Raw genomic sequence first — 22954 nt, forward strand, 5'->3', positions numbered from 1 at the left:
TGGAGCCCTGATAGTACTGCTTGTATGGTCTTTCCCAGCCTCAGTGTCCTGATGGGTACTCGGCGCTCCTTACAGTACTGCAGGGGGATGTGTGAGGATCCGCTGCTCAGGGTAATGCTTGACACTCACCAAGCCCTCTACAAATGTTAGCTGTCATTTTCCCTCCTGGGACCTGCAGTCACTGGTATTAAACAGCCACTTACTGATCCTTCGCTGAATCAGTGGAGTATCTGAGCATCCAGATGAAAAGTTCAAGGTCAGAATCTGAGGAGGACAAGGATGCAGGGCGGGTACCTGGACCCCTCTAGAGTGTTGAGCTGACTGTGGGGTATGATCCAGTTTCAAGAAAAAGAACTATTCCTTTTCCATAAAACAGATGCCTTTATAATGGGGAGAAATGGCCTGAACCCTCAGACCCAGAAATGTTCCTTCCCCAAGTGAGGTGGCTGCAAAAACATTGCCCTCAGTATCCATCATGGTTGTGGGCTGGGCTCTCCCAGACAAGCTGGGTGGCAAGTGCAGGTCTCTACCCTCTCTGGGCTTGAGGGCCTGCTTTTAATTAAACAAGGTAGGAAGGGAGTCGGGCCTGTCCAGTGTTCACAGCCTTCACAGACCCACAACCCCTTTTTCATAAAAAAACATTTTTTTAAAAATTTATTTATGATAGTCACACAGGGAGAGAGAGAGGCAGAGACACAGGCAGAGGGAGAAGCAGGCTCCATGCACCAGGAGCCCGATGTGGGATTCGATCCCGGGTTTCCAGGATTGCGCCCTGGGCCAAAGGCAGGCGCCAAACCGCAGCGCCACCCAGGGATCCCAAAAAAAATTTTCTATCACTCCTTTACTACCTTACATGGAATTCAGAGATGATAAAATTGACCTACACACATTGAAAAAAAATCAACATCATGCCCTAACTGGAGAAATAAAGAAATAATTAGGAATAAGATGATCTGTATTTCAATTCTCAGGGGTAAATATAATACAAGACAAAATGAGCCAGTTAGGGGCTCACCTCTATGTACAGGGATGCTTTTTTGTTCGTTTTTGTTTCTGTTTCTTTTTTTTTTTAAAGTAGGCTCCAAGCCCAGCATGGAGCCCAACATGGGACTTGAACTCACAAAACCCTGAGATCAAGATCTGAGCCACTCAAGCAACCCCATACAGGGTTGTGCTATGCATGATTAAAATATTATAAATGTGTTGCTGTGGGTGACATAATTTTTCAAAATTATAAGAAAAAGGAAAGCCTTGATAAAGTTGCAAACAACACAAAGTTCAGTCTTTCCTCGGATGACATAGTAGTTACACTCCTGGGAAATTTGGTGTATATTTAAAGCCGTACAAAAAAATACTCTATATGTCAAATGAGGTAGGATCTAAGTTCAGGTAGGATCTAAGTTTTTTTTTAATAAAAAACAGGTTTTCAGCTGTGTGAAGTCCTGGGAGGACATGGAGGTGGAGGGACCTTCCTTTGTGGTGTTCAAAGACGGAACACAACTTGGCAAACCTAGTGGTGATGAAGAGTCATGAAACCCAGATCACCTGCCAACTCTACCGGTGGATGTTCACAAGTCAATGCTGGCATGCACACATCAGGAGACACAATGGCATTGTTTCTGTGTGCGATAATGACAGAACAGAACAACTCAGGTCTCCATCAACAGAATCACAGATGTGATGTATTGACACAATGGAGTATCACACACAGATCCATGAATCAGAGCTCCAGGTAGCCAACCTGGATCAATCTTGAATGTTGAGCCAAAAAAGCAAGGTTAGGAATGACGTGTGGAATAACATGCCAGGCATGGCACCCCCTCTCACCCTGCTCCGGGGAACAATGCTCAAGGCTGCCATCCTCAGGGTGGCAGGATGCAGGAAGCTCCTGCCTATCCCTCCTCGTCCTTGGGCTCTCCACCTTCTCTGCAGGAGCAAGTGCGGGGGCTCTGGAGGCCCGAGGAGAGCAATGGGGAACAGGCCCATCTCTCTCATTAGGAGCTGCCATGGAGGCCAGGCCTGGGCAGGCTTGATAGGAGTTTTCTCAGGAAGATGGAGGAGACGGCAAGAACCATGGGTGGGGATGGGAAGAGAGAAAGAAAAGGAGCAGGAAAGAAGAAAACAGAAGAGGAGGGAAGAAACAGATGCTCTGATTCAGGGAGGCCTGGACTACAGCCACTGACCTCCCAAGGTCTGGATTCTGAGGCCTAAGCAGGATGAAACTGTAGTAGGATCTGTGGCCTGGGGCCCACCCCCTCTTCTGTGTTTCGTAGGTCATCTTACAGGTACAGGGCTCCACACCCCAAGGCAAGGGAGGGGCTGGACTGGACAGCTCTGACACCAGTTCCTTCCCCACTCTTTCAGGCTGTCAACAGCAGGTTTTCCTGCTGTGCCCACCAAGGGCCCTGAGTTACCCATGGTTTGTTTTATTTGCCAGCACCCTCTCCACCTCTTCTGGGGACTGCTCCTGCTTGCACACCCACTGGGCTTGGCACAGTTAATGCCTTACATGCACCAATGCATTTCAGCCTCAAAACTACCTAAGAATGGAGGGATGCTTGGGTGGCTCAGTGGTTGGGCATCTGCCTTCGGCTCAGGGTGTGATCCTGGAGACCTGGAATCGAGTCCCACATCAGGATCCCTGCGTGGAGCCTGATTCTCCCTCTCTCTGTGTCTCTTATGAATAAATAAATACAATCTTTAGAAAAAAAATACCTAAGAAGGGAGATGCTAATGTTGTTACCAGTTTATGGAAACCAAGGAAACCAACACACTGTGAGAGAAACAAACTCACCCAAGAGATGATTAGGAGAACTGGAATTTGAATCTGAGTAGATTCCCAAGACTGTGGACTTTACCTCTACCCTCTACACCCCCTCAGATGTTACAGGGGTCTAACATGTGCCAAGCATCTGCTTGGTGCTTAACGCTTCCTGTGCTGTGTCAAGCACACTCCTGCTTCAGGGTCTTTGCCCTTGCTGTTCCTTGCGCCTATTACATTCTCCCCTCCAGTTATCGACAACTCTCTACTCACTCCCTTCAAGTCTCTGCTCACTTTACTTGTGAGGACCCTTCTGACCACCTTAAATAAAATGTATCTCCTCTACCTTGTTCTGGCATGCCCCCCCCCCAGACTCCTCCTTCAGCCCTATTATTCCTTTAGCATTCACCATCATGTGACATGTTACTTATCTACATTTACTTGCTTGTTGTCTGTCTTCCCCCAGTCGTAGGTATGTCTTGAAAGAGCAGACTTTTCTCTTTATTTCTCAGTACACTGATTAGTGCCTGGCTCCCTGTCACCTTCAGCCACTTTTATGACTGAATGGCAGGGCTACGAGAAGTTAGGCTCCTGCCCTCAGTAAGTTCAAGTTCTAGTGGAGACAACTGGCAATCCCATGAAGGAAATACACACCCCTTTGTTTCAGGCAGTCATGAGTGCGGTGAAGAACATGTGAGCTGCACGAGGCATGAGAAGGATGGAGACGTCATGGTGGACGGAGCAGCCTGGGAGCCCTCGTGGAGGAGAGAGACTTGGATGAGTTAGAGAATGTGGCATGGCCGAGGCCCAGATGGGTATCAGGTTGGTGTCAGGTGGGCGGTTGTAGTGGGAGAAGCGATTGGAGAGGGGGCTGGTTTGCAGCGACTGCATCAAGCAGGGCCCTGCAAGTCCAGGAGGTTTCGGGGGCAGAGCAGTTTTTCCAGTGGCTCAATTCCACACTTCCCTGCTGTTAATCTCCCATGGCTACTGTGACAAATGACCACAAACCTGGTGCTTTAGAACAACAGAAATTTATTGTCTCATCGTTCTGAGGCCAGGAGTCTGAAATCCGTATCACTGGGCAGAGTCAAGGTGTCAGTGGGCCTCTGCTCCCTCTGGAGGCTCTGGGGAGAGCTGTCCTGGCTTCTTCCAGCTCCTGGGTGCTCCTGGCATTCTTTAACTTATGGCCACATCACTTCCATCTTTGCCCCTGTGGTCACATTGCTGTCTCCTCCTCAGTGTTCAATCTCCCTCTGTCTCTCCCTCATCAGGATGCTCTCAATTGCATTTAGGGCTCACCCAGATAATTGAGGATAAACTCCCCATCTCAAGATCCTTAATTCCAGCTGCAAAGTCCTTTTCTTTGCCATGTGAGGTCATAGTCACAGGTTCCAGAGATTAGGTCGTGGATATCTTCTGGCAGGGGGCCATTATTCTGATGTCTGATAATTCAACGATTTATGCGACTCTCAGAGTAAACTAACGGCCCCTTTGGCTTATATTTTGCAAGCTGTTTTTCTGTTGTTATAATGAAAACCAGCCAGACTAATGCACTTCCCCCCCAGAGTAGGTGCTAGTAAATGTTCACGTGGAAAGCAAAAAGGGAGTTCATAGGTACCGAGGGTACTTGGTGCACACAGCACATATTAAGCCCTGAGTATATGAATTGAATCAGTTTTTATATGATGCAGAAAAGTCCACATTATGATCGTTGTCCACATTATTATCCGTGAGGGTCCAAGAGGTGGAGTGACTGATGAGGCAGGAAGGGCACACTGAGAGGGAGTGGATGGAGGTTTCGGAATTGCAAGCTAGGTGTGTCACACTTTCCCCTACCTTGGGCTGCTCAGCCCCAGCACTACGATGCTTTGGACCAGACAACTCTTTGTTGTGGGGGCTGCCCTGTGTATTACAGGGTGTTTAGCAGCATCCCTGATCCCAGCTCACTAGATGGTGATAGCCAGTTGGGACAACCCCCAAGTTGTGACAACTGAAAGTGTCTCTAGACATTGCTAAATGTATGCTGGGGGAGAAGCCCCCTCTTCTTCAGAACTACTGCTCTCTATTATACTGCCCTAGGGCAGGTGGTGGTACAAGGAGGTGCTGTTTCAGCTGGGAATTGAACTCAACTGTCACACAGCGCAAGGAGGCAGCTGCCTCTATGCCACTGAAGTAGACACTGCTGGTTATCTACTGATGTTTGCCCTCTGGTTCTTTTAGTGAAAAATTACAGCTGGCCACACTGCTGCCAGAATAAAGACTACATTTCCCAGTCTTCCTTGCAACTAGGTGTGACTATGCGACCAGATTCCAGCCAATCAGAGGCGATGTGGGCAAATTCCCAGCGATGCTCTTGGAGGAGAGGGTCCTACTTCTCTTCACTGCCTTCTTCCCTAGTCTTGCTGCCTGGCATATGGACTTGGTAGCAAGATCCAGGAATCTCGGGTCTCAATATCAAGGAGTCCTCTATTGCCTGGCCTGCCTATGCTTGGTTATCACAAGATAAATTAGTTTTCTTCTGGGTTAAGCCACTGTTATTTAAGAGTTTTGTTAAAGTTGCCCAGCCTGAACTTCACTATTACAGCTACCCAAGCCACCCATAGTAGGGAAGGTAAGAAGGCAGAAAATGGGGAGGGGAGGATGTAAATAGAGGGGCCTGGCCAGTCTGGCTCTGCAAGCTCAGAGATGCGTAGGAAAACCTTCTGGAAAGGACTCTGAGTTGAATCTTGAAGGATGAGAAAATGTGGAGAGGGGCAGAAGGGGGCAGACACTCCAGAAGGGGCTGTGGCAGGAACAAGGGTCCTGAGAAGAGGGCTGGGCAAAGCCTTGGAGGAGGAGGAGGGCTTATAGGGGCTGTGAAGCGAGAGCACGGCACATCAGAAGGGAGTTCAGTCACTGCCCAGTGGGGGACTTCACCAGGTGAGTGGAAACCAGGTATGTGGATCCCGGAGTTTGGCATGAGGCCTGGGGAGCCTCTGGAGGTTGAGATCAGAGGCAGAGAAATGGTTGGGGAGCCTTGGCCTCCCTCTGATTCAGAGGACCCACTCTGGGGCCGACCCCTCACACACGCCCCATGCCCCATTCCCCATGCTCCATGCCCCAAGCTAATGTGGCCCCAGTTTTGCTGGGCCTGGAGTCTTGACATCTTCTTGCCATGGTCTCCTCTGGCAGGCAACCAGGACCAGCAGGAGTGCAGCCAGGGTTGTTGCCTTCAGCCCCAGGACCAGAGATGTGAACACAGACAGAAGGTCTGGAGGACACAGGGGAGAACTCAGGGAGGACCCTGGGTGATTCCCCAATAGTCCAGACCTAGTGTCCCCACAGGGAAGTCTGGCCCCAGCTGCTGGGCCACATTCTTTGTACACTGAGAAAGGAGACCAAAGATCCCTCCCTCTATCCTGGGCCTAAAGAGGCTTTGCCCAATATCCTACCCATATGTTTAGTCATCTTGGCAGCATTCTTGACCTCTGATAGTAATAAAAAACTGTGTTCATTTATTGGCTGTTCAGCATCTCTGCCCCAGACCTTGAGCTAAGCACTTCCTAATTGCCTAACATAACCCTTAAACTTATCTTGCAAGGTAGGATAATAATGCAATTGGTACAGATGAGGAGGCCGACTCAGAGTGGGGAAATGATTTTCTCAGGGACATATATGTTAGAGAAGTGATGGGACCAGGTGTTACAGCTCCCAAGAATGGCAGGAACAGGGCTGAGCCACAGGGAGCATCTGAGGTCGCTACCCTAAGTCTCACCCCCAGCCCCGCCTCAGTCACAAGGGGCCCTTGTGATGTGATGTGATATGCACAGTTCTGGGCATTTGGCACATGTGATCTCATTAGATCTACATGCCACCTTGAGTGGTAGGCTCTCTGATTCTTATCGCTTCTCCCCACTAGTTTCGCAGAGTAGGACTATAAAAATTCAAGGAGCGAGGCAAATTGCCACAATCACATAGCTAGAAAGGGGCTCAATACAGGATGCCTGGCTACAAGGCCATGTTCTCCAGTACCGTGATGTACAGTTTCACGGTGTATCCTTGTACTGGACTTCAGGGAGCTCACTACTTCTCAGGCAAGACTGCCTACTGAATAGTTAGCACTGGCTGTTAGAGAGTCCCTTCTTTAAATGAGCTTCAACATGGTTCTCTGGGTTCCTGGTTCTGCAGTCAAGATGAAGTCTTGGGGACTTTCTTGGTGACAGGTGGCCCTTGGAGTCAGGGACTACTCCCTTCCCATGGCCCACGTCATGTTTGGCCACCTTTGCCTTGGGGACTGGTTACCTTCCCAGGACGTAGGTACACTCACCTGATGGAAATATCCCTGCAACATGTTCATTGGTGAGTTCTGTCTCTTGGGGAGAAGGGGGCTTTGCTGCAAGGAAGAGAGATAGTCACACATTTCCCTTTTCTTTCTGTCCTGCCATCTCCTGAGCCCCTGTGCTAGGGCCAGGAGTCATCAAGATGAGTCTATCTGGGATGGGGGCTAGAAGTCAAACCCTGCTACTGTGAGGGACTAGTTAGACGTGTGGGAGCATCTCTGGTGTAGAGACAATGTCTGGTTCATTGCAGTATCTACACACCTAATACAGTGCAGGACAATAGACAGGCACTTAACAGATGCTGTTAAATCATTAATGGTCCAAAGTTTTGTGGAGCCCAGAATGGGGAGAAATTAATTCTGCCTGGGAGAAACAAAAGGTTTCACAGAGGAGGGGCTATTTGTGGTAGGCCTTGAATGATGAGTAGGAGTTCTTCAGAGAGAAAAAGAAAGAATTCCAGACAGCGGAACAACTTTTGTAAAGGTTGGAGGCTGAGAACAGCTGGCTTATTTGGGACATGATGGAAAGTTCGTTGTAGGCCACGTTCTTCTTACCCCCAACTCCTCCCCCTTCCCTCATCCCCTCACCACCTGTCTCACCTTTTACTCTCAGTCTGGTGCCCATTCCAGACAGGTATTGCCTGTTGAATTTCCTCTGAAACTTGACACAGTAGTAGGTGCCCTCATGTTCAGTGGAGGCGCCTTGCAGCAGAATGCTAAAATCCCTCCTGGAGGCCTGGACTGCTGTCACGTTAGGGTGGGAGATGCCTTCAAAGTTGTAAATGGCCTCCCGGCTCAGACCAGTTCCCCGAAACCACCTGATGGCGCCTGGGGGACCATCTCCAAGCACTGTGCAGTTCAGGAATACATTGTCTCCGATGGTTGCCAATACCAACTCCTGGGGCTGGATGATCCAGAGGTCTGGCTCTGGGTCCCTGGCTTCTGAAGTCAAAGAGAGGGGCCTTGTGGTATTCCGTTTCCTCCTCCACTGTCTGCTCATTACCTCCCTCATATCTTCCCTCCCTCCCCTTTCCCTGATTTCTCTACTCAGTAACTCCCTCTGCATCCGCCCATTACTCTCAGGTTGATTCATTTAGTAAAGAAATTTCTAGTACCTACTATGTGCTGATGTTTAAGATTGAGAAAAATGAAGCTTAGCAAGACATACAGATGTCCTGCTGGGAAAATTCTCCGTCTGGTAGTATATAGAGATGGCCCAGAAAATCCTCCTGAGCTTGAAAACCCAGAGGACTGTAGGACCAAGAGAAGGTACCTGTCACAGCTTGGAAGGAGTCTGAGAAACCTTTTTGACATGCTTGCATCAAGTTAAAAATGAACCCTTCCCTCTGCCCCCAGCCACCTTACACAGACATTCTGTCAACAGTCTACATGGTATTCTGTAGACTGTTCTTCTATTTCATCACCCGAATGACCTTCCAAGTAGGAATTATGTCACCTATCCTACAAGTTAAGCACTTGAACTGTGTAGAGCTGAAAGGATCAGTTTAACACACTCTTCTCGAATGGCAGGATCAGGATTTGAGTGCCCAGGTCACCGCTGCCGGGCTTACAGATAGCATGACTTATTATATGGGGAGTGAGGTCGATGAAAGGATCAGCCCCAGCTCTTGAGTCCTCTGGTAGTATGGTACATCCCTACTCCTGCCGTGGCCTCACCGTGGCAAGGCACACATCATGGTCTCTCACTTTGAGCTTAGCCACGTGACATGCTTTAGCCAATGGGCTGTTAGTAGACATTACGTGGTTAGAAGCTAGAAATGTGCCTGGGGCTTTGGGACTTGTTCTCTTTGCTCCTGCCATCTCCACGACACAGATGTACCCTAGGTAGCTGCAATGAGACGTGGCCCTGGAACAAGGCACGTGGAGCAGAACCACTCCAGCTGTCTGTACATGTGTGATGAGACACACTTATTTTGTGTGCCACTGGGATTTGTGTGTACGGCATGGTTGTGATTAAAGGCGGCTGATGCAGGGACACAGATCAGAGCTAGGTGCTAAGACCCGCAGAGCCAGATACTCACCCTTCACAAACACTGAGGTGCCCTCCTGCGGTGTCTTTTCTGAGTTCTCATTCTTGTTACCAAACCACACACAGTGGTAGGTCCCAGCATGCCTGCTGGTGACATTGTAGATATAGATGGAATAGTCACAATTAAGTGGCTCCAATGTCCGTTGGATCAATGGCATGACTCCAGGAAAGAAGCCATGTTTGAAGTTATAAATCTCCTGCTGGTCCTGATGGCTCACCTTGACCCATTTAATCATGTCATCAGTGCAGGAGCCATCCACTGTACACCGAAGTAAGAGTGTGTTACCTTCTGCCACCAGCAAAGGGCCCTCAGGCTGTAGCACCTGCCATTTACTCCCATAGCTCGGCTCAGAGGCTCCTACAACAGAGGAAGAAAGGATTTGTGCTTAGCAGGAAGGAACTGGAGCCTTAAAAGGTGAGCTTAACCTAACCTAGTCATTGGCTGGCCAAGAACAATTACTCACAACACTGGAGGGATGTTGTTAGGAGAGGGAAGTGCAAAAGATGGGGAGGTTGGCTGAAGAGGCAGGACAGAACTATTGAATGGAGAACTTACAAATAATAAGTGGCACTTAAGTGCTCACCATGTCCCAAGCCCTGTGTGGCTTACCACATCTATTCTTGCCAACGCTCCTGCGACGTGGGCAGCATTATTCCTATCCTCACAGAAGACCCTGACAGCCCAGATGATTAGGTAAGTTTCCCAGGATCACTATTTATGGGCTGAATTGTGTCTCCCTGGCCAAATTCATATGTTGGGGTCCTAACCCCCAGTACCTCTGAATATGGCTTCATTTGGAGATAGGGTTGTTAAAGAGGAAATTAAGTTAAAATTAGAGGATGAGGGTGGACCCTAATCCAATATGACTGGTGTCCTTAGAAGAAGAGTAGATTAGGACACAGATACACAAAGAGGGAGGCCCACATGGAGGTACAGGGAGAGGATGGTCATCTGTAAGCTAAGAAGAGAAGCCTCAGAAGAAACCAACCCTGCTGATACCTTCACCTAGACTTCCAGTCTCCAGAAGTATGAGAAAATACATTTAAACCACCAGTCTGTTATGGCCACCCAAACTAATACCTCATCCAATAAGAAAGTGACAGTCTGTTTCTGGAGCCCCTGCTCTCAGCTCTCAGCTCACAAATGTATCACACAAAGTGTGTGCATGGTGGTGTTTAGTGTAAACATCCTCCTTGTTTCCTGTGGATTCTTTTTAAAATTAATGAATTTTTAAAAATTTTAAAGTAATTTCTGTGCCTAACATGGGACTTGAACTCACAACGTTGAGAACAAGAGTCACATGCTCTACCAACTGAGTCGGCCGGATGCCCTTTGCCCCACCTCCGTGAATTCTTTTCTTAAAAAAACTACTTTATTGAGGTATTATTTACATACAGTAAATACCAGAAATTTTATGTCCTGTATGCAGTTCTATAACTCTAAAATTTTTTTAAAAAATATTTATCTATTTGAGAGAGAGACACAGAATTACTCATGAGAGAGACCATGTGCAGAGAGGAAAGGGATAAATAGACTCCCTGTGGAACAGGGAGCCAGACATGGGGCTCGATCCCAGGACTCTGGGATCATGACCTGAGCTGAAGGTAGACGCTTAACTGACTGAGCCACCCAGGCACCTCAAAACATTTTTTAATTTGAAGTAGAGTTGAATATAACATTATATTATTTTCAGGTGTCTTGTGTGAATTCTTTGCCAAACTGCAATGCTTGGGGGATCCCTGGGTGGCTCAGTGGTTTAGTGCCTTCCTTAGGCCCAGGGCGTGATCCTGGAGTCCCGGAGTCGAGTCCCACATCAGGATCCCTGCATGGAGCCTGCTTCTCCCTCTGCCTGTGTCTCTGCCTCTCTCTTTCTCTCTGTCTCTCATGGATAAATAAATAAAATCTTTAAAAAAAAACTGCAATGCTTGTTGGTGTGTAGGGAAGTGGGTCTATTTTGGTGGTTGAACTGCTGAGTTGGGCCTTAAAACAGGCACAGAGAAAGAGGACCAAGGCTTCCCATGCAAGTTCTTTCACACCTGGGTAATGAACATCCTCTCAGGTGTTCCCCTCAAGAACTCCCTGAGGCAGGTGTTATTACCTCCATTTTTGAGATGAGGAAACCTAATGGGGAAGAAACATGAGGGGACCAAGGCATTCCATTAGCAGTATGACTGAGGATCTGGATTCAGATCAGGTGACTTAAGTTTCTTTTTATTTTATTTTTTTTAAGATTTAAAAAATGTATTTATGAGAGAGAGAGAGGCAGAGACACAGGCAGAGGGAGAAGCAGGCTCCATGCAGGGAGCCCGACATGGGACTCCATCCCAGGTCTCCAGGAACATGCCCTGGGCTGAAAGCAGCACTAAACCGCTGAGCCACCCAGGCTGCCTGTGACTTAAGGTTCTAATCAATACAGGTCATCAGCTTTGTGCCCCAACTGTCCCCTGGTGTATGTGACCATCAGGCCTGGTGAATGACTTGGTCTCACTCCAAGATATAGGTTTGCAGGATATCATGATGTTTCTCAGTTGAAAGTGAGGTAGGGGAGTAGGGATGTGAGGCAGACATTTCCTGGGGTGGGGGTGGGGGAATGTGGAATTCTAAATTCCTCTTCTGCCTGCTAGGCTTGTGCTGCTAGCCTCTACAAGAACTGCCTCACAGTTGTGATTAAGTGATACCTCATGCTCAGTCCTAGGGATTGCTTTTGTCCTTGGTGTCCTTAGTTCTGAGCAGTTTGGCAGCATCCACCCTCAAATACCATAATGTGAGCAAGTCAGATCTAGATCTATTCTCTCTAATCCTTTATGGTGGTCTGTTCCCTGGTCTCAGGCAGTTTCCTTGCACCTCGTACACGTGCACTGAGTGGTGCCCTCCACTCAGCACAGGGCTGAGAATAGTGCCTGTCCTCACCAGCCAAACTGGAAAACCTCATGATTGACAGAGCAATGGGTAGAAAGGACAGAAGAGACTACTCAGAAAAAAGTGCTCTGGTCTCATCTAACAAATCTGAAAAGCAAGGTCCTGAAATGATAAAAACAAACAATATTGTTTTACGAGTGTTGAACCAGCCTTGTGTCCCGGGGATAGATCCAACTTGGTCATGGTGAATAATTTTCTTAATGTGTTGTTGGATCCTATTGGCTAGTATCTTGTTGAGAATTTTTGCATCCATGTTCATCAGGGATATTGGTCTGCAATTCTCCTTTTTGGAGGGGTCTTTGTCTGATTTTGGAATTAAGGTGATGCTGGCCTCATAGAACGAATTTGGAAGTACTCCATCTCTTTCTATCTTTCCAAACAGCTTTAGTAGAATAGGTATGATTTCTTCTTTAAACATTTGATAGAATTCCCCTGGGAAGCCATCTGGCCCTGGACTCTTGTGTCTTGGGAGGTTTTTGATGACTCCTTCAATTTCCTCCCTGGTTATTGGCCTGTTCAGGTTTTCTATTTCTTCCTGTTGCAGTTTTGGTAGTTTGTGGCTTTCCAGGAATGCGTCCATTTCTTCTAGATTGCTTAATTTATTGGCGTAGAGCTGTTCATAATATGTTTTTAAAATCATTTGTATTTCCTTGGTGTTGGTAGTGATCTCTCCTTTCTCATTCATGATTTTATTAATTTGAGTCTTCTCTCTCTTCTTTTTGATAAGGTTGGCTAATGGTTTATCTATCTTATTAATTCTTTCAAAGAACCAACTCCTGGTTCTGTTGATCTGTTTCACAGTTCTTTTGGTCTCGATTTCATGGAGTTCTGCTCGAATTTTAATTAACTCTCTTCTTCTGCTGGGCGTAGGGTCCATCTGCTGTTTTTTCTCTAGCTCCTTTATGTGTAAGGTTAGCTTTTGTATTTAAGTTCTTTCCAGTTTTTGAATGGATGCTTGTATTGCGATGTATTTCCCCCTCAGGACTGCTTTTGCTGCATCCCAAAGATTTTGAACGGTTGTATCTTCATTCTCATTAGTTTCCATGAATCATTTTAATTCTTCCTTAATTTCCTGATTGACCCTTTCATCTTTTAGCAGGATAGTCCTTAACCTCCACGTGTTTGAGATCCTTCCAAACTTCTTGTTGTGATTTAGTTCTAATTTCAAGGCATTATGGTCTGAGAATATGCAGGGGACGATCCCAATCTTTTGGTATCGGTTCAGACCTGATTTGTGACCCAGTATGTGGTCTATTCTGGAGAAAGTTCCATGTGCACATGAGAAGAATGTGTATTCAGTTGAGTTTGGATAACAATCAATATGATTCATCATATCAGCAAGAGAAAAACCAAGAAACATATGATCCTCTCATTAGATGCAGAGAAAGCATTTGACAAAATACAGCATCCATTCCTGATCAAAACCCTTCAGAGTGTTGAGATAGAGGGAACTTTCCTCAACATCTTAAAAGCCATTTATGAAAAGCCCACAGCAAATATCATTCTCAATGGGGAAGCACTGGGAGCCTTTCCCCTAAGATCAGGAACAAGACAGGGATGTCCACTCTCACCACTGCTATTCAACATAGTACTGGAAGTCCTAGCCTCAGCAATCAGACAACAAAAAGACATTAAAGGCATTCAAATTGGCAAAGAAGAAGTCAAACTCTCCCTCTTCGCCGATGACATGATACTCTACATAGAAAACTCAAAAGCCTCCACCCCAAGATTGCTAGAACTCATACAGCAATTTGGTAGCGTGGCAGGATACAAAATCAATGCCCAGAAATCAATGGCATTTCTATACACTAACAATGAGACTGAAGAGAGAGAAATTAAGGAGTCAATCCCATTTACAATTGCATCCAAAAGCATAAGATACCTAGGAATAAACCTAACCAAAGAGGTAAAGGATCTATACCCTAAAAACTATAGAACACTTCTGAAAGAAATTGAGGAAGACACAAAGAGATGGAAAAATATTCCATGCTCATGGATAGGCAGAATTAATATTGTGAAAATGTCAATGTTACCCAGGGCAATTTACACGTTTAATGCAATCCCTATCAAAATACCATGGACTTTCTTCAGAGAGTTAGAACAAATTATTTTAAGATCTGTGTGGAATCAGAAAAGACCCCGAATAGCCAGGGGAATTTTAAAAAAGAAAACCATATCTGGGGGCATCACAATGCCAGATTTCAGGTTGTACTACAAAGCTGTGGTCATCAAGACAGTGTGGTACTGGCACAAAAACAGACACATAGATCAATGGAACAGAATAGAGAACCCAGAAGTGGACCCTCAACTTTACGGTCAACTAATATTCGATAAAGGAGGAAAGACTATCCATTGGAAGAAAGACAGTCTCTTCAATAAATGGTGCTGGGAAAATTGGACATCCACATGCAGAAGAATGAAACTAGACCACTCTCTTTCACCATACACAAAGATGAACTCAAAATGGATGAAAGATCTAAATGTGAGACAAGATTCCATCAAAATCCTAGAGGAGAACACAGGCAACACCCTTTTTGAACTTGGCCACAGTAACTTCTTGCAAGATACATTACATCCACAAAGGCAAAAGAAACAAAAGCAAAAATGAACTATTGGGACTTCATCAAGATAAGAAGCTTTTGCACAGCAAAGGATACAGTCAACAAAACTAAAAGACAACCTACAGAATAGGAGAAGATATTTGCAAATGACATATCAGATAAAGGGCTAGTTTCCAAAATCTATAAAGAACTTATTAAACTCAACAGCAAAGAAACAAACAATCCAATCATGAAATGGGCAAAAGACATGAACAGAAATCTCACAGAGGAAGACATGGACATGGCCAACATGCACATGAGAAAATGCTCTGCATCACTTGCCATCAGGGAAATAAAAAACAAAACCACAATGAGATACCACCTCACACTAGTGAGAATGGGGAAAATTAACAAGGCAGGAAACAACAAATGTTGGAGAGGATGCGGAGAAAAGGGAACCCTCTTACACTGTTGGTGGGAATGTGAACTGGTGCAGCCACTCTGGAAAACTGTGTGGAGGTTCCACAAAGAGTTAAAAATAGACCTGCCCTATGACCCAGCAATTGCACTGTTGGGGATTTACCCCAAAGATTCAGATGCAATGAAACGCCGGGACACCTGCACCCCTATGTTTCTAGCAGCAATGTCCACAATAGCCAAACTGTGGAAGAAGCCTCGGTGTCCATCGAAAGATGAATGGATAAAGAAGCTGTGGTTTATGTATACAATGGAATATTCCTCAGTCATTAGAAACGACAAATACCCACCATTTGCTTCAACGTGGATGGAACTGGAGGGTATTATGCTGAGTGAAGTAAGTGAATCGGAGAAGGACAAACCGTGTATGTTCTCATTCATTTGGGGAATATAAATAATAGTGAAAGGGAATATAAGGGAGGGGAGAAGAAATGTGTGGGAAATATCAGGAAGGGAGACAGAACATAAAGACTCCTAACTCTGGGAAATGAACTAGGGGTGGTGGAAGGGGAGGAGGGCGGGGGGTGGGGGTGAATGGGTGACGGGCACTGAGGGGGACACTTGACGGGATGAGCACTGGGTGTTATTCTGTATGTTGGTAAATTGAACACCAATAAAAAATTAATTTATTAAAAACAAACAAACAATATTCCATTGTGAGGCTTTAACACATGTTTAAGTGAAGCTCTGATAGCAACCAAATAAAGACTGGAAGGGGGAAACACTAGGATACTTTCAAAAGTTTCCTATACTGTATGCTGAATGGTATGCTGTTACTTAGATGGCAATCAATTACAGATGTATACTATAAACTTTATACCACTAAATGACAAAATAGTTATAGCTAATAAGCCAATGAAAGAGATGAAATAGCATTATAAAAATATTCAACAATCAAAAGAAGATAGAAAAAGAGTAAAAAGGGGAAAAAGAACAAGTTGGACAAATAGGAAGGTAATAATATCTAAATCTGATCCTATAAAAAGTCACTTTGAATGTAAATGTTCTAAATACATATGTAAAAGTTAGAGATTGTTGGATTGGATAAAAAAGTAAGACCTAACTATCTGTTGCCTATAAAAAATGCATTTTATATATTAAAGGTGCACATATGTTAAAAGGAAAATGATGGAAAAAGCTATAGCATATGAACACTAATCAAAGGAAAGCTGGAGTGGCTATAGTATTATCAGGTAAAGTAGATTTCAGAGCAAAGAATATCTCTAGGAGTAAAGAATGTTGCTTCATAATGATAAAGGAGCAAATTAATCAAGATGATACACAAATCCCAAACATTTGTGCAACAGATAATAGGACTTCAAAGTATATGAAGCAAAATCCAGTAAAATGTCAGGGGGAAACAGACAAATACGCAGCTATGCTCTGAGATATCAATATCCTTCTTTTCATAGTTGATAGAACATGTAGGCAGAAAGTCAGAAAGAATACAGAAGACTTGAAAAGCACTATCAACTAACTTAGCCTAATTGATATTTATAGAACACTATGCCCCCAAATAGCAGGATATACAGTTCTTTTCAAATGCACAAAGAACATTTGCAAAGATAGAGCATATTCTGAGTCATAAAAATAGTCTCAACAAGTTTAAAATAATTCAAGCATAATCTTTGACCACAGTGGAATTAAATTAGAATCAATAGCAGACAGATGCCCAGGAAACCCTGAGATAATTCACATGCTAAATAACACACTTTCCAATAACACATGAGTTAAAGACAAAATAGAAGGGAAATTAGAAAGTATTTTGATCTGGGGATCCCTGGGTGGCTCAGCAGTTTGGCGCCTGCCTTCAGCCTGAGAAATGATCTTGGAGTCCTGGGATTGAGTCCCGGGATGAAGTCCCACATTGGGCTCTCTGCATAGAGCCTGCTTCTCCCTCTGCCTGTGTCTCTGCCTCTCTTTCTCTCTGTGTCTCTCATGAATAAATAAATAAAATCTTAAAAAAAGTATTTTGATCCAAATGAAAATGAAAACAATAATAAAATTTGTGGGATGTATAGGGAAATTTATAGCATTATATGACTATATTAGGAAAGAAGAAAGGACTTAAATGAATGGCCTCAGTCACTACTTTAAGAAACAAGGAGGGGCTCCTAGTTGGTTCAGTTGGTTGGGCATCCATCCAGCTCTCGATTTGGGCTTGGTCTCACCTTGATCTCAAGGTTCTGGGGATGAACTCTGTGTTGGTCTCTGTGCTCAGTGTGGAGCCTGCTTGGGATTCTTTCTGTTCCTTTCCCTCTGCTCCTCCCCCACTGCTCCTGCTCTCTGTTTCTAAAAAAAAAAAATAATAATAATAAAAAAGAAGAAATAAGGAAAAAAGAGGAAATTAAACCCAAAGTAAGAAGAAGAAAGGAAACCACAAATATCTGAGTGAAAAGCAACAAAGTAAAAAAAGCGGAAAACAACAGAGAAAAATCAGTAAGAATGAAATCTTTGAGAAGATCATTATAATTGATAAACCTATAGCTATAGTGAAAGAGAGAGAGAGAGAGAGAGAGAGAGAGAGAGAGAGAGAGAGATGGCCAGTCAGGAATGAGAGAGGTGGCAGCAGTACAGATTTTACAGATATTAAAGAACTATGGGAATAAGGGAATACTATGGAAAGTTCATGGCTATATATACTGACAAAGGGACAAATTCCTTGAAAAACACAAATGGTTACCAAAGCTCCGTCAAGAAAAAATAGATAACCTAAGTAGCCCTATTATCTAAAACATTTAACCTGTATTAAAAACTTTCCCACAAAGAAAACTGCAAGCCCAGAGGGTCTCACTAGTGAATTCTGCCATACATTTAGATACAACACCAAAATCACAATCCATAAAAGAACAAATTAATAAATTGGATTTTATGAAAACTAAGAATTTTTGCTGTTCAAAAGACACTTGTAAGAGAATAAAAAAGACAACCCACAGAGTTGGAGAAAATCTTTGCAAAGTATATATCTGATAAAAGATTTGTAACCAGAATATATTAAAAACTCTCAAAACTCAATAATAAGAAAAACAATTTAAAAATGGGAGTCGAGGGGCACCCAGGTGACTCAGTTGGGTGTCTGACTCCTGATTTTGGCTTGGATCATGATCTTGGGGTCTTGGGATGGGGCCAAACAGGGGCTCTGTACTAGGTGTGGAGCCTGCTTGGGGTTCTCTTGCCCTCCCTCTCTTTCTGCCCACCCCCACCTTCATGTGCCCACGTGTGTGCACACTCTCTCTCTTTGTAAAAGAAATAAATAAATATTTTAAAAAAATGAGAGTTGAAGAGACACTTGACCAAAAAGGATGCACATGAAAGAAGTCCAGCATCATTACACATTAGGCAAGTGAAATTAAAACCACAGTGAGCTATTACTACACACCTGTGGGAATGACTAAAATTAAAAAAGATTGACCATATCAGGTGTTGGCGAGCATATAGAAGAAATATCTTCATACGTTGCTGATGAGAATGCAAAATGGTACAACCTTCTTGGAAAACAGTTTGGAAGTGTCTTTTTAAAATAAATTTATTTTTTATTGGTGTTCAATTTGCCAACATATAGAATAACACCCAGTGCTCATCCCGTCAAGTGTCCACCTCAGTGCCCGTCACCCAGTCACCCCCACCCCCCACCCTCCTCCCCTTCTACCACCCCTAGTTCGTTTCCCAGAGTTAGGAGTCTCTCATGTTCTGTCTGCCTCTCTGATATTTCCCACTCATTTTTTCTCCTTTCCCCTTTATCCCCTTTCACTATTTTTTTATATTCCCCAAATGAATGAGACCATATAATGTTTGTCCTTCTCCAATTGACTTATTTCACTCAGCATAATACCCTCCAGTTCCATCCACGTCGAAGCAAATGGTGAGTATTTGTTGTTTCTAATGGCTGAGTAATATTCCATTGTATACAGAGACCACAGCTTCTTTATCCATTCATCTTTCGATGGACACCGAGGCTCCTTCCACAGTTTGGCTATTGTGGACATTGCTGCTAGAAACATCGGGGTGCAGGTGTCCTGGCGTTTCACTGCATCTGTATCTTTGGGGTAAATCCCCAGCAGTGCAATTGCTGGGTCATAGGGCAGGTCTATTTTTAACTCTGAGGAACCTCCACACAGTTTTCCAGAGTGGCTGCACCAGTTCACATTCCCACCAACAGAGCAGGAGGGTTCCCCTTTCAGTTTGGAGGTGTCTTAAAAGTTCAACACATAGGTATCATATGATCCAGTCATTTTGTTAAGTATTTTCCCAAGAGAAATGAAAGCATAAGTCCATATAAAGACTTGTATGTGAGCATCTATAAATGCTTTATTTGTGACAGTCCCAAATTACAAGCCCGCCAAATGTCTGGTTTGAATGGAAAAACAAGCTGTGGCTTATCCATACAGAGGGTAGAAATGAAAAGACATGCATGAACTATTAATATGTGCAACAACATGAATGAAGGTCAAAATAGTTATGCTGAGGAAAAGAAATCTGACAAAAAGGAGTACATACTGCATGATCTTGTATAAAGTTTTAGAAAATGCAAACTAATCTATAATGACAGAAAGCAGATAAGTGGTTGCCTGGAGAGGAGGAGAAGTGGAAAGGATGAATCACAAGGAAAGTTTTGTGGGTCTTGGGTATATTCATTATACTGATTTTGGTGATGAGTACACAGGAGTGAAGTATATCTAATACCCAACAAAATTTACGAAAGTGTACATGTTAAATATGTGTCATTTGTTGTATGTCAGTTGTACCCCAATGAAAGGAAGCCCTGTTCCACTCACCTCTTCCTGCTGTCCCCTTCTTGGTTCTCCCTCTATGTCATCCCATGGACTTTGGGAAATGTCCTGGGTACCTTGTCTTCAGGGATGGAGCAGCCCCTTGCCCACAGTCCTGGGGTTCCTTCCCACCTATTTTCTGCTCTGCCTTTCTCGGTCTGTAATGAGGGGTTCCATTTTGGAAGCCTGGTATAAAACCCATATTTTTCAAAAATATTTGATCCTGGGTAGTTTATACATGTGACTTTCTAGCCTAAAATGCAGTGGATACTCAAGAGTATTTGTGGAATAAGCAATAGGAATTACAATTCACATTTTACAATCAGGGAAAACAGTTCAGAGAAGTGAAGCGGTGCCCCAAATCACAGCCGGGGAATGAAGGAGTAGCCAGGTCTGGCCCCAGATCTGAGCCTACCAGGGCCTCTCTGGGAGGTGACCATTCTGGAGTACCAGGTGAGATGAGCAGGATCTGGGTCTCAACAGGAGCTGGGACAGTGGCCCAGATGGACAGGGGATGGAATGAGCCTGCTAAGAGCCCAGCATCCTGCCTGCTGGATCAGAGGTACTTGGGTTCAGAGGTTGAGCTGAACCCAGGCGCCCCAGGACTCAGGAGCTAAGTCAGCCTGATCCTGACTTAGAGAAGACACAGGTAGGATAATAACAGCCAAACAGTTACTAAATCTGTATATGTGCCAGGTGCTTAGAGGTATGATCTCATTGGATCCTCCAAATAAAGTCATGAAGTAGGTCCCATGATTAGCCCCATTTTACAGACAGGGAAACTGAGACTCAGAGAGAAGTTTCTTGAAGCAATCCGTGGTGAGGTTGAGCCCAGATTTCTCAGGCTGAGCCCATGCTGGTTCATGGATGTTCAGTTTGTGTGGCCACACAGGGCCTCATGCTTGTGTTAATGCTCAGCTGTTGCTGTCTTAAAGTTCTCAATGGTTTTTGAACCTGTGTTTATATTTTGCACTGGGCCCAGCAAATTAGGTCACTGATCCTGGGCTGAGCATCACCATTCTTATTTATATTTATTTATTTAATAAGTGTTTTTTTTAAAAAACAGATTTTATCTATTGAGAAAGAGCAGGAGAGATAGAGCACGAGCTTGAGGAGAGGGGCAGAGGGAGAGGGAGAAGTAGACTCCCTGCTGAGCAGGGAGCCCGATTTGAGGCTCCATCCCAGGACCTTAAGATCATGATCTGAGGGATCCCTGGGTGGCGCAGTGGTTTAGCGCCTGCCTTTGGCCCAGGGCACGATCCTGGAGACCCGGGATTGAATCCTGCGTCGGGCTCCCGCTGCATGGAGCCTGTTTCTCCCTCTGCCTGTGTCTCTGCCTCTCTCTCTCTCTCTCTCTCTCTCTCTCTCTGTGTGACTATCATAAATAAATTAAAAAATTAAAAAAACAGATCATGAACTGAGTTGAAGGCAGACGCTTAACTGACTGAGCCACCCAGGTGCCCTGAGCCTCCCCATTTTTACACTTAATATTCACAGCACCTCATTAGCAGCCCTCTTTGTGGAAGAGGACAGCGACGTGGCATGTGACATGGGCACATGGGGGTTGGAGCCAGAGCCCATTCAGTGAGAGCCCAGAGCCTGGGAACTTAACTTCACTGTGCTGCCTCCCAAGAAGTCCTCCTTTTTTGGACAGTGGATCTGCACTCTGCTGGGATCAGGAGATCTCTCAGCTCCCCATTCCCATTCCCTCTTGGTGGGGTCGAGCCCCTCTAGGCATGCCAGAGACCCTGGTGGCCCTCTCTGGGACAAGCCAGGGCAGGGTCCTGTTCTGTCCCAGATCCCACTCACCAAAGAAGACCAGGAGCAGCATCAGCAGCCAGGAGCAGGGAGGACAGTGGGCCAGGTGCGTAGGGGTGGTCATGGCAAGGGGCACAAGTTTCTCCTGCATTCCCAAAGTTGGCCACCGTTCTTCGATTTGGTGGGTGTTAGAGCCTGAAATGGGACCCGTGGGCAAGGTTGTTTCTGCTTCTTGTGGCCAAGGCTGCTTGGGGAAGTGTTTTTACTACACTAAGACAGGGCTGCTGGTGCAAGAGGAAGGAGAAGTTTAGAGGGTTTCCGGGTTCTTTTTTTTTTAATGATTTATTTTTTAAAAGATTTTATTTAGTTATACATGACAGACACAGAGAGAGAGGCAGAGACACAGGCAGAGGAAGAAGCAGGCTCCACGCAGGGACCCCGACATGGGACTTGATCCAGGGTCTCCAGGATCACACCCCAGGGCTAAAGGCGGCACTAAACCGCTGGGCCACCGGGGCTGCCCAGGGTTTCCGGGTTCTGTGTTTGGGCAGTGAGTGGTTCCTGTAATCACTCTGTCCAAACCTCAATGACCCCTTGCCATAGGCCCTGGCATCTGGACGGAAGATGAGCGTGCCTGTCCTGCATCCAAGTCAGCTAGACTTGGGATCAAGTATTGGCGTCTGCCTCTCCCTGGCTGTGTGACCTTTCAAACTCACTTCCCACCTCTGAATCTTTGTTTCTTCATCTGCAAAATGGGGACAGTAATAATCCCCTCCTCAGAAAGGTGTTGTGAGAATTATAAGATATGTGTGTGGGTGAGGGCCCACACATGTACAGCACAATGAAAATGCTGAACATCCCAGCCATTGCTATTCATGATATGCAGGAAGGAGGAGAGGTGGCATTTGCTTAAGAAGAAGGATTTATTATTATAAAGCAAGTGTCCTTTCGACAGTGTGGGGAAGGCACAACCCCATTCCTAAATGTTTAATTGTAGGAAACTCTTGAAACCTTCATTTCCTGGGGTCCAAATGTAACACACCCAGATCATATGAAAAATTGTGTTCCTGGCATTTTAACTTTCTGTAACTTCCTCGGGAGCCCCTATCATCCTGGTTATCAGGAAGGAAGCTTACTTATATTTGCCAATTAAAGCAATCCTAGGCTCTTCAGAGTTCTGTTAGTCTCTTCAGCAGCAGTGTCTGGGCTCAAATTGTGGCTTTATCCATCATGACTATCATTTGAGCACTTTGTGCCTCAGTTTCCTGATCTGTAAGACAGGAAGAAAAATATGGTTGCACGTATGAGGTGGAGTGAGCATTGTATATGCCATCATTCTCTGAGTTAGTTTAACTCCGTTA

The 22954-nt window shown here is 45.1% G+C and overlaps 1 protein-coding gene across 1 annotated transcript; it reads right to left on the reverse strand.

Moving 5' to 3' along the window:
• Positions 1–3770: 3770 nt before the first annotated feature.
• On the reverse strand, positions 3771–21795 carry SIRPB2 (signal regulatory protein beta 2). Its single transcript, XM_041733053.1, has 5 exons — positions 21645–21795; positions 9122–9487; positions 7680–8021; positions 7068–7133; positions 3771–6011 (listed from the first exon to the last, which is right to left on the reverse strand). The coding sequence occupies exons 1-5, from the start codon at positions 21742–21744 to the stop codon at positions 5866–5868; spliced, it is 1020 nt and encodes a 339-aa protein (XP_041588987.1). The 5' UTR covers positions 21745–21795; the 3' UTR covers positions 3771–5865.
• Between the last annotated feature and the right edge of the window lie 1159 nt (positions 21796–22954).

Source organism: Vulpes lagopus, chromosome 18 (assembly GCF_018345385.1).
Source record: "Vulpes lagopus strain Blue_001 chromosome 18, ASM1834538v1, whole genome shotgun sequence".
Classification (NCBI taxonomy): domain Eukaryota; kingdom Metazoa; phylum Chordata; class Mammalia; order Carnivora; family Canidae; genus Vulpes; species Vulpes lagopus.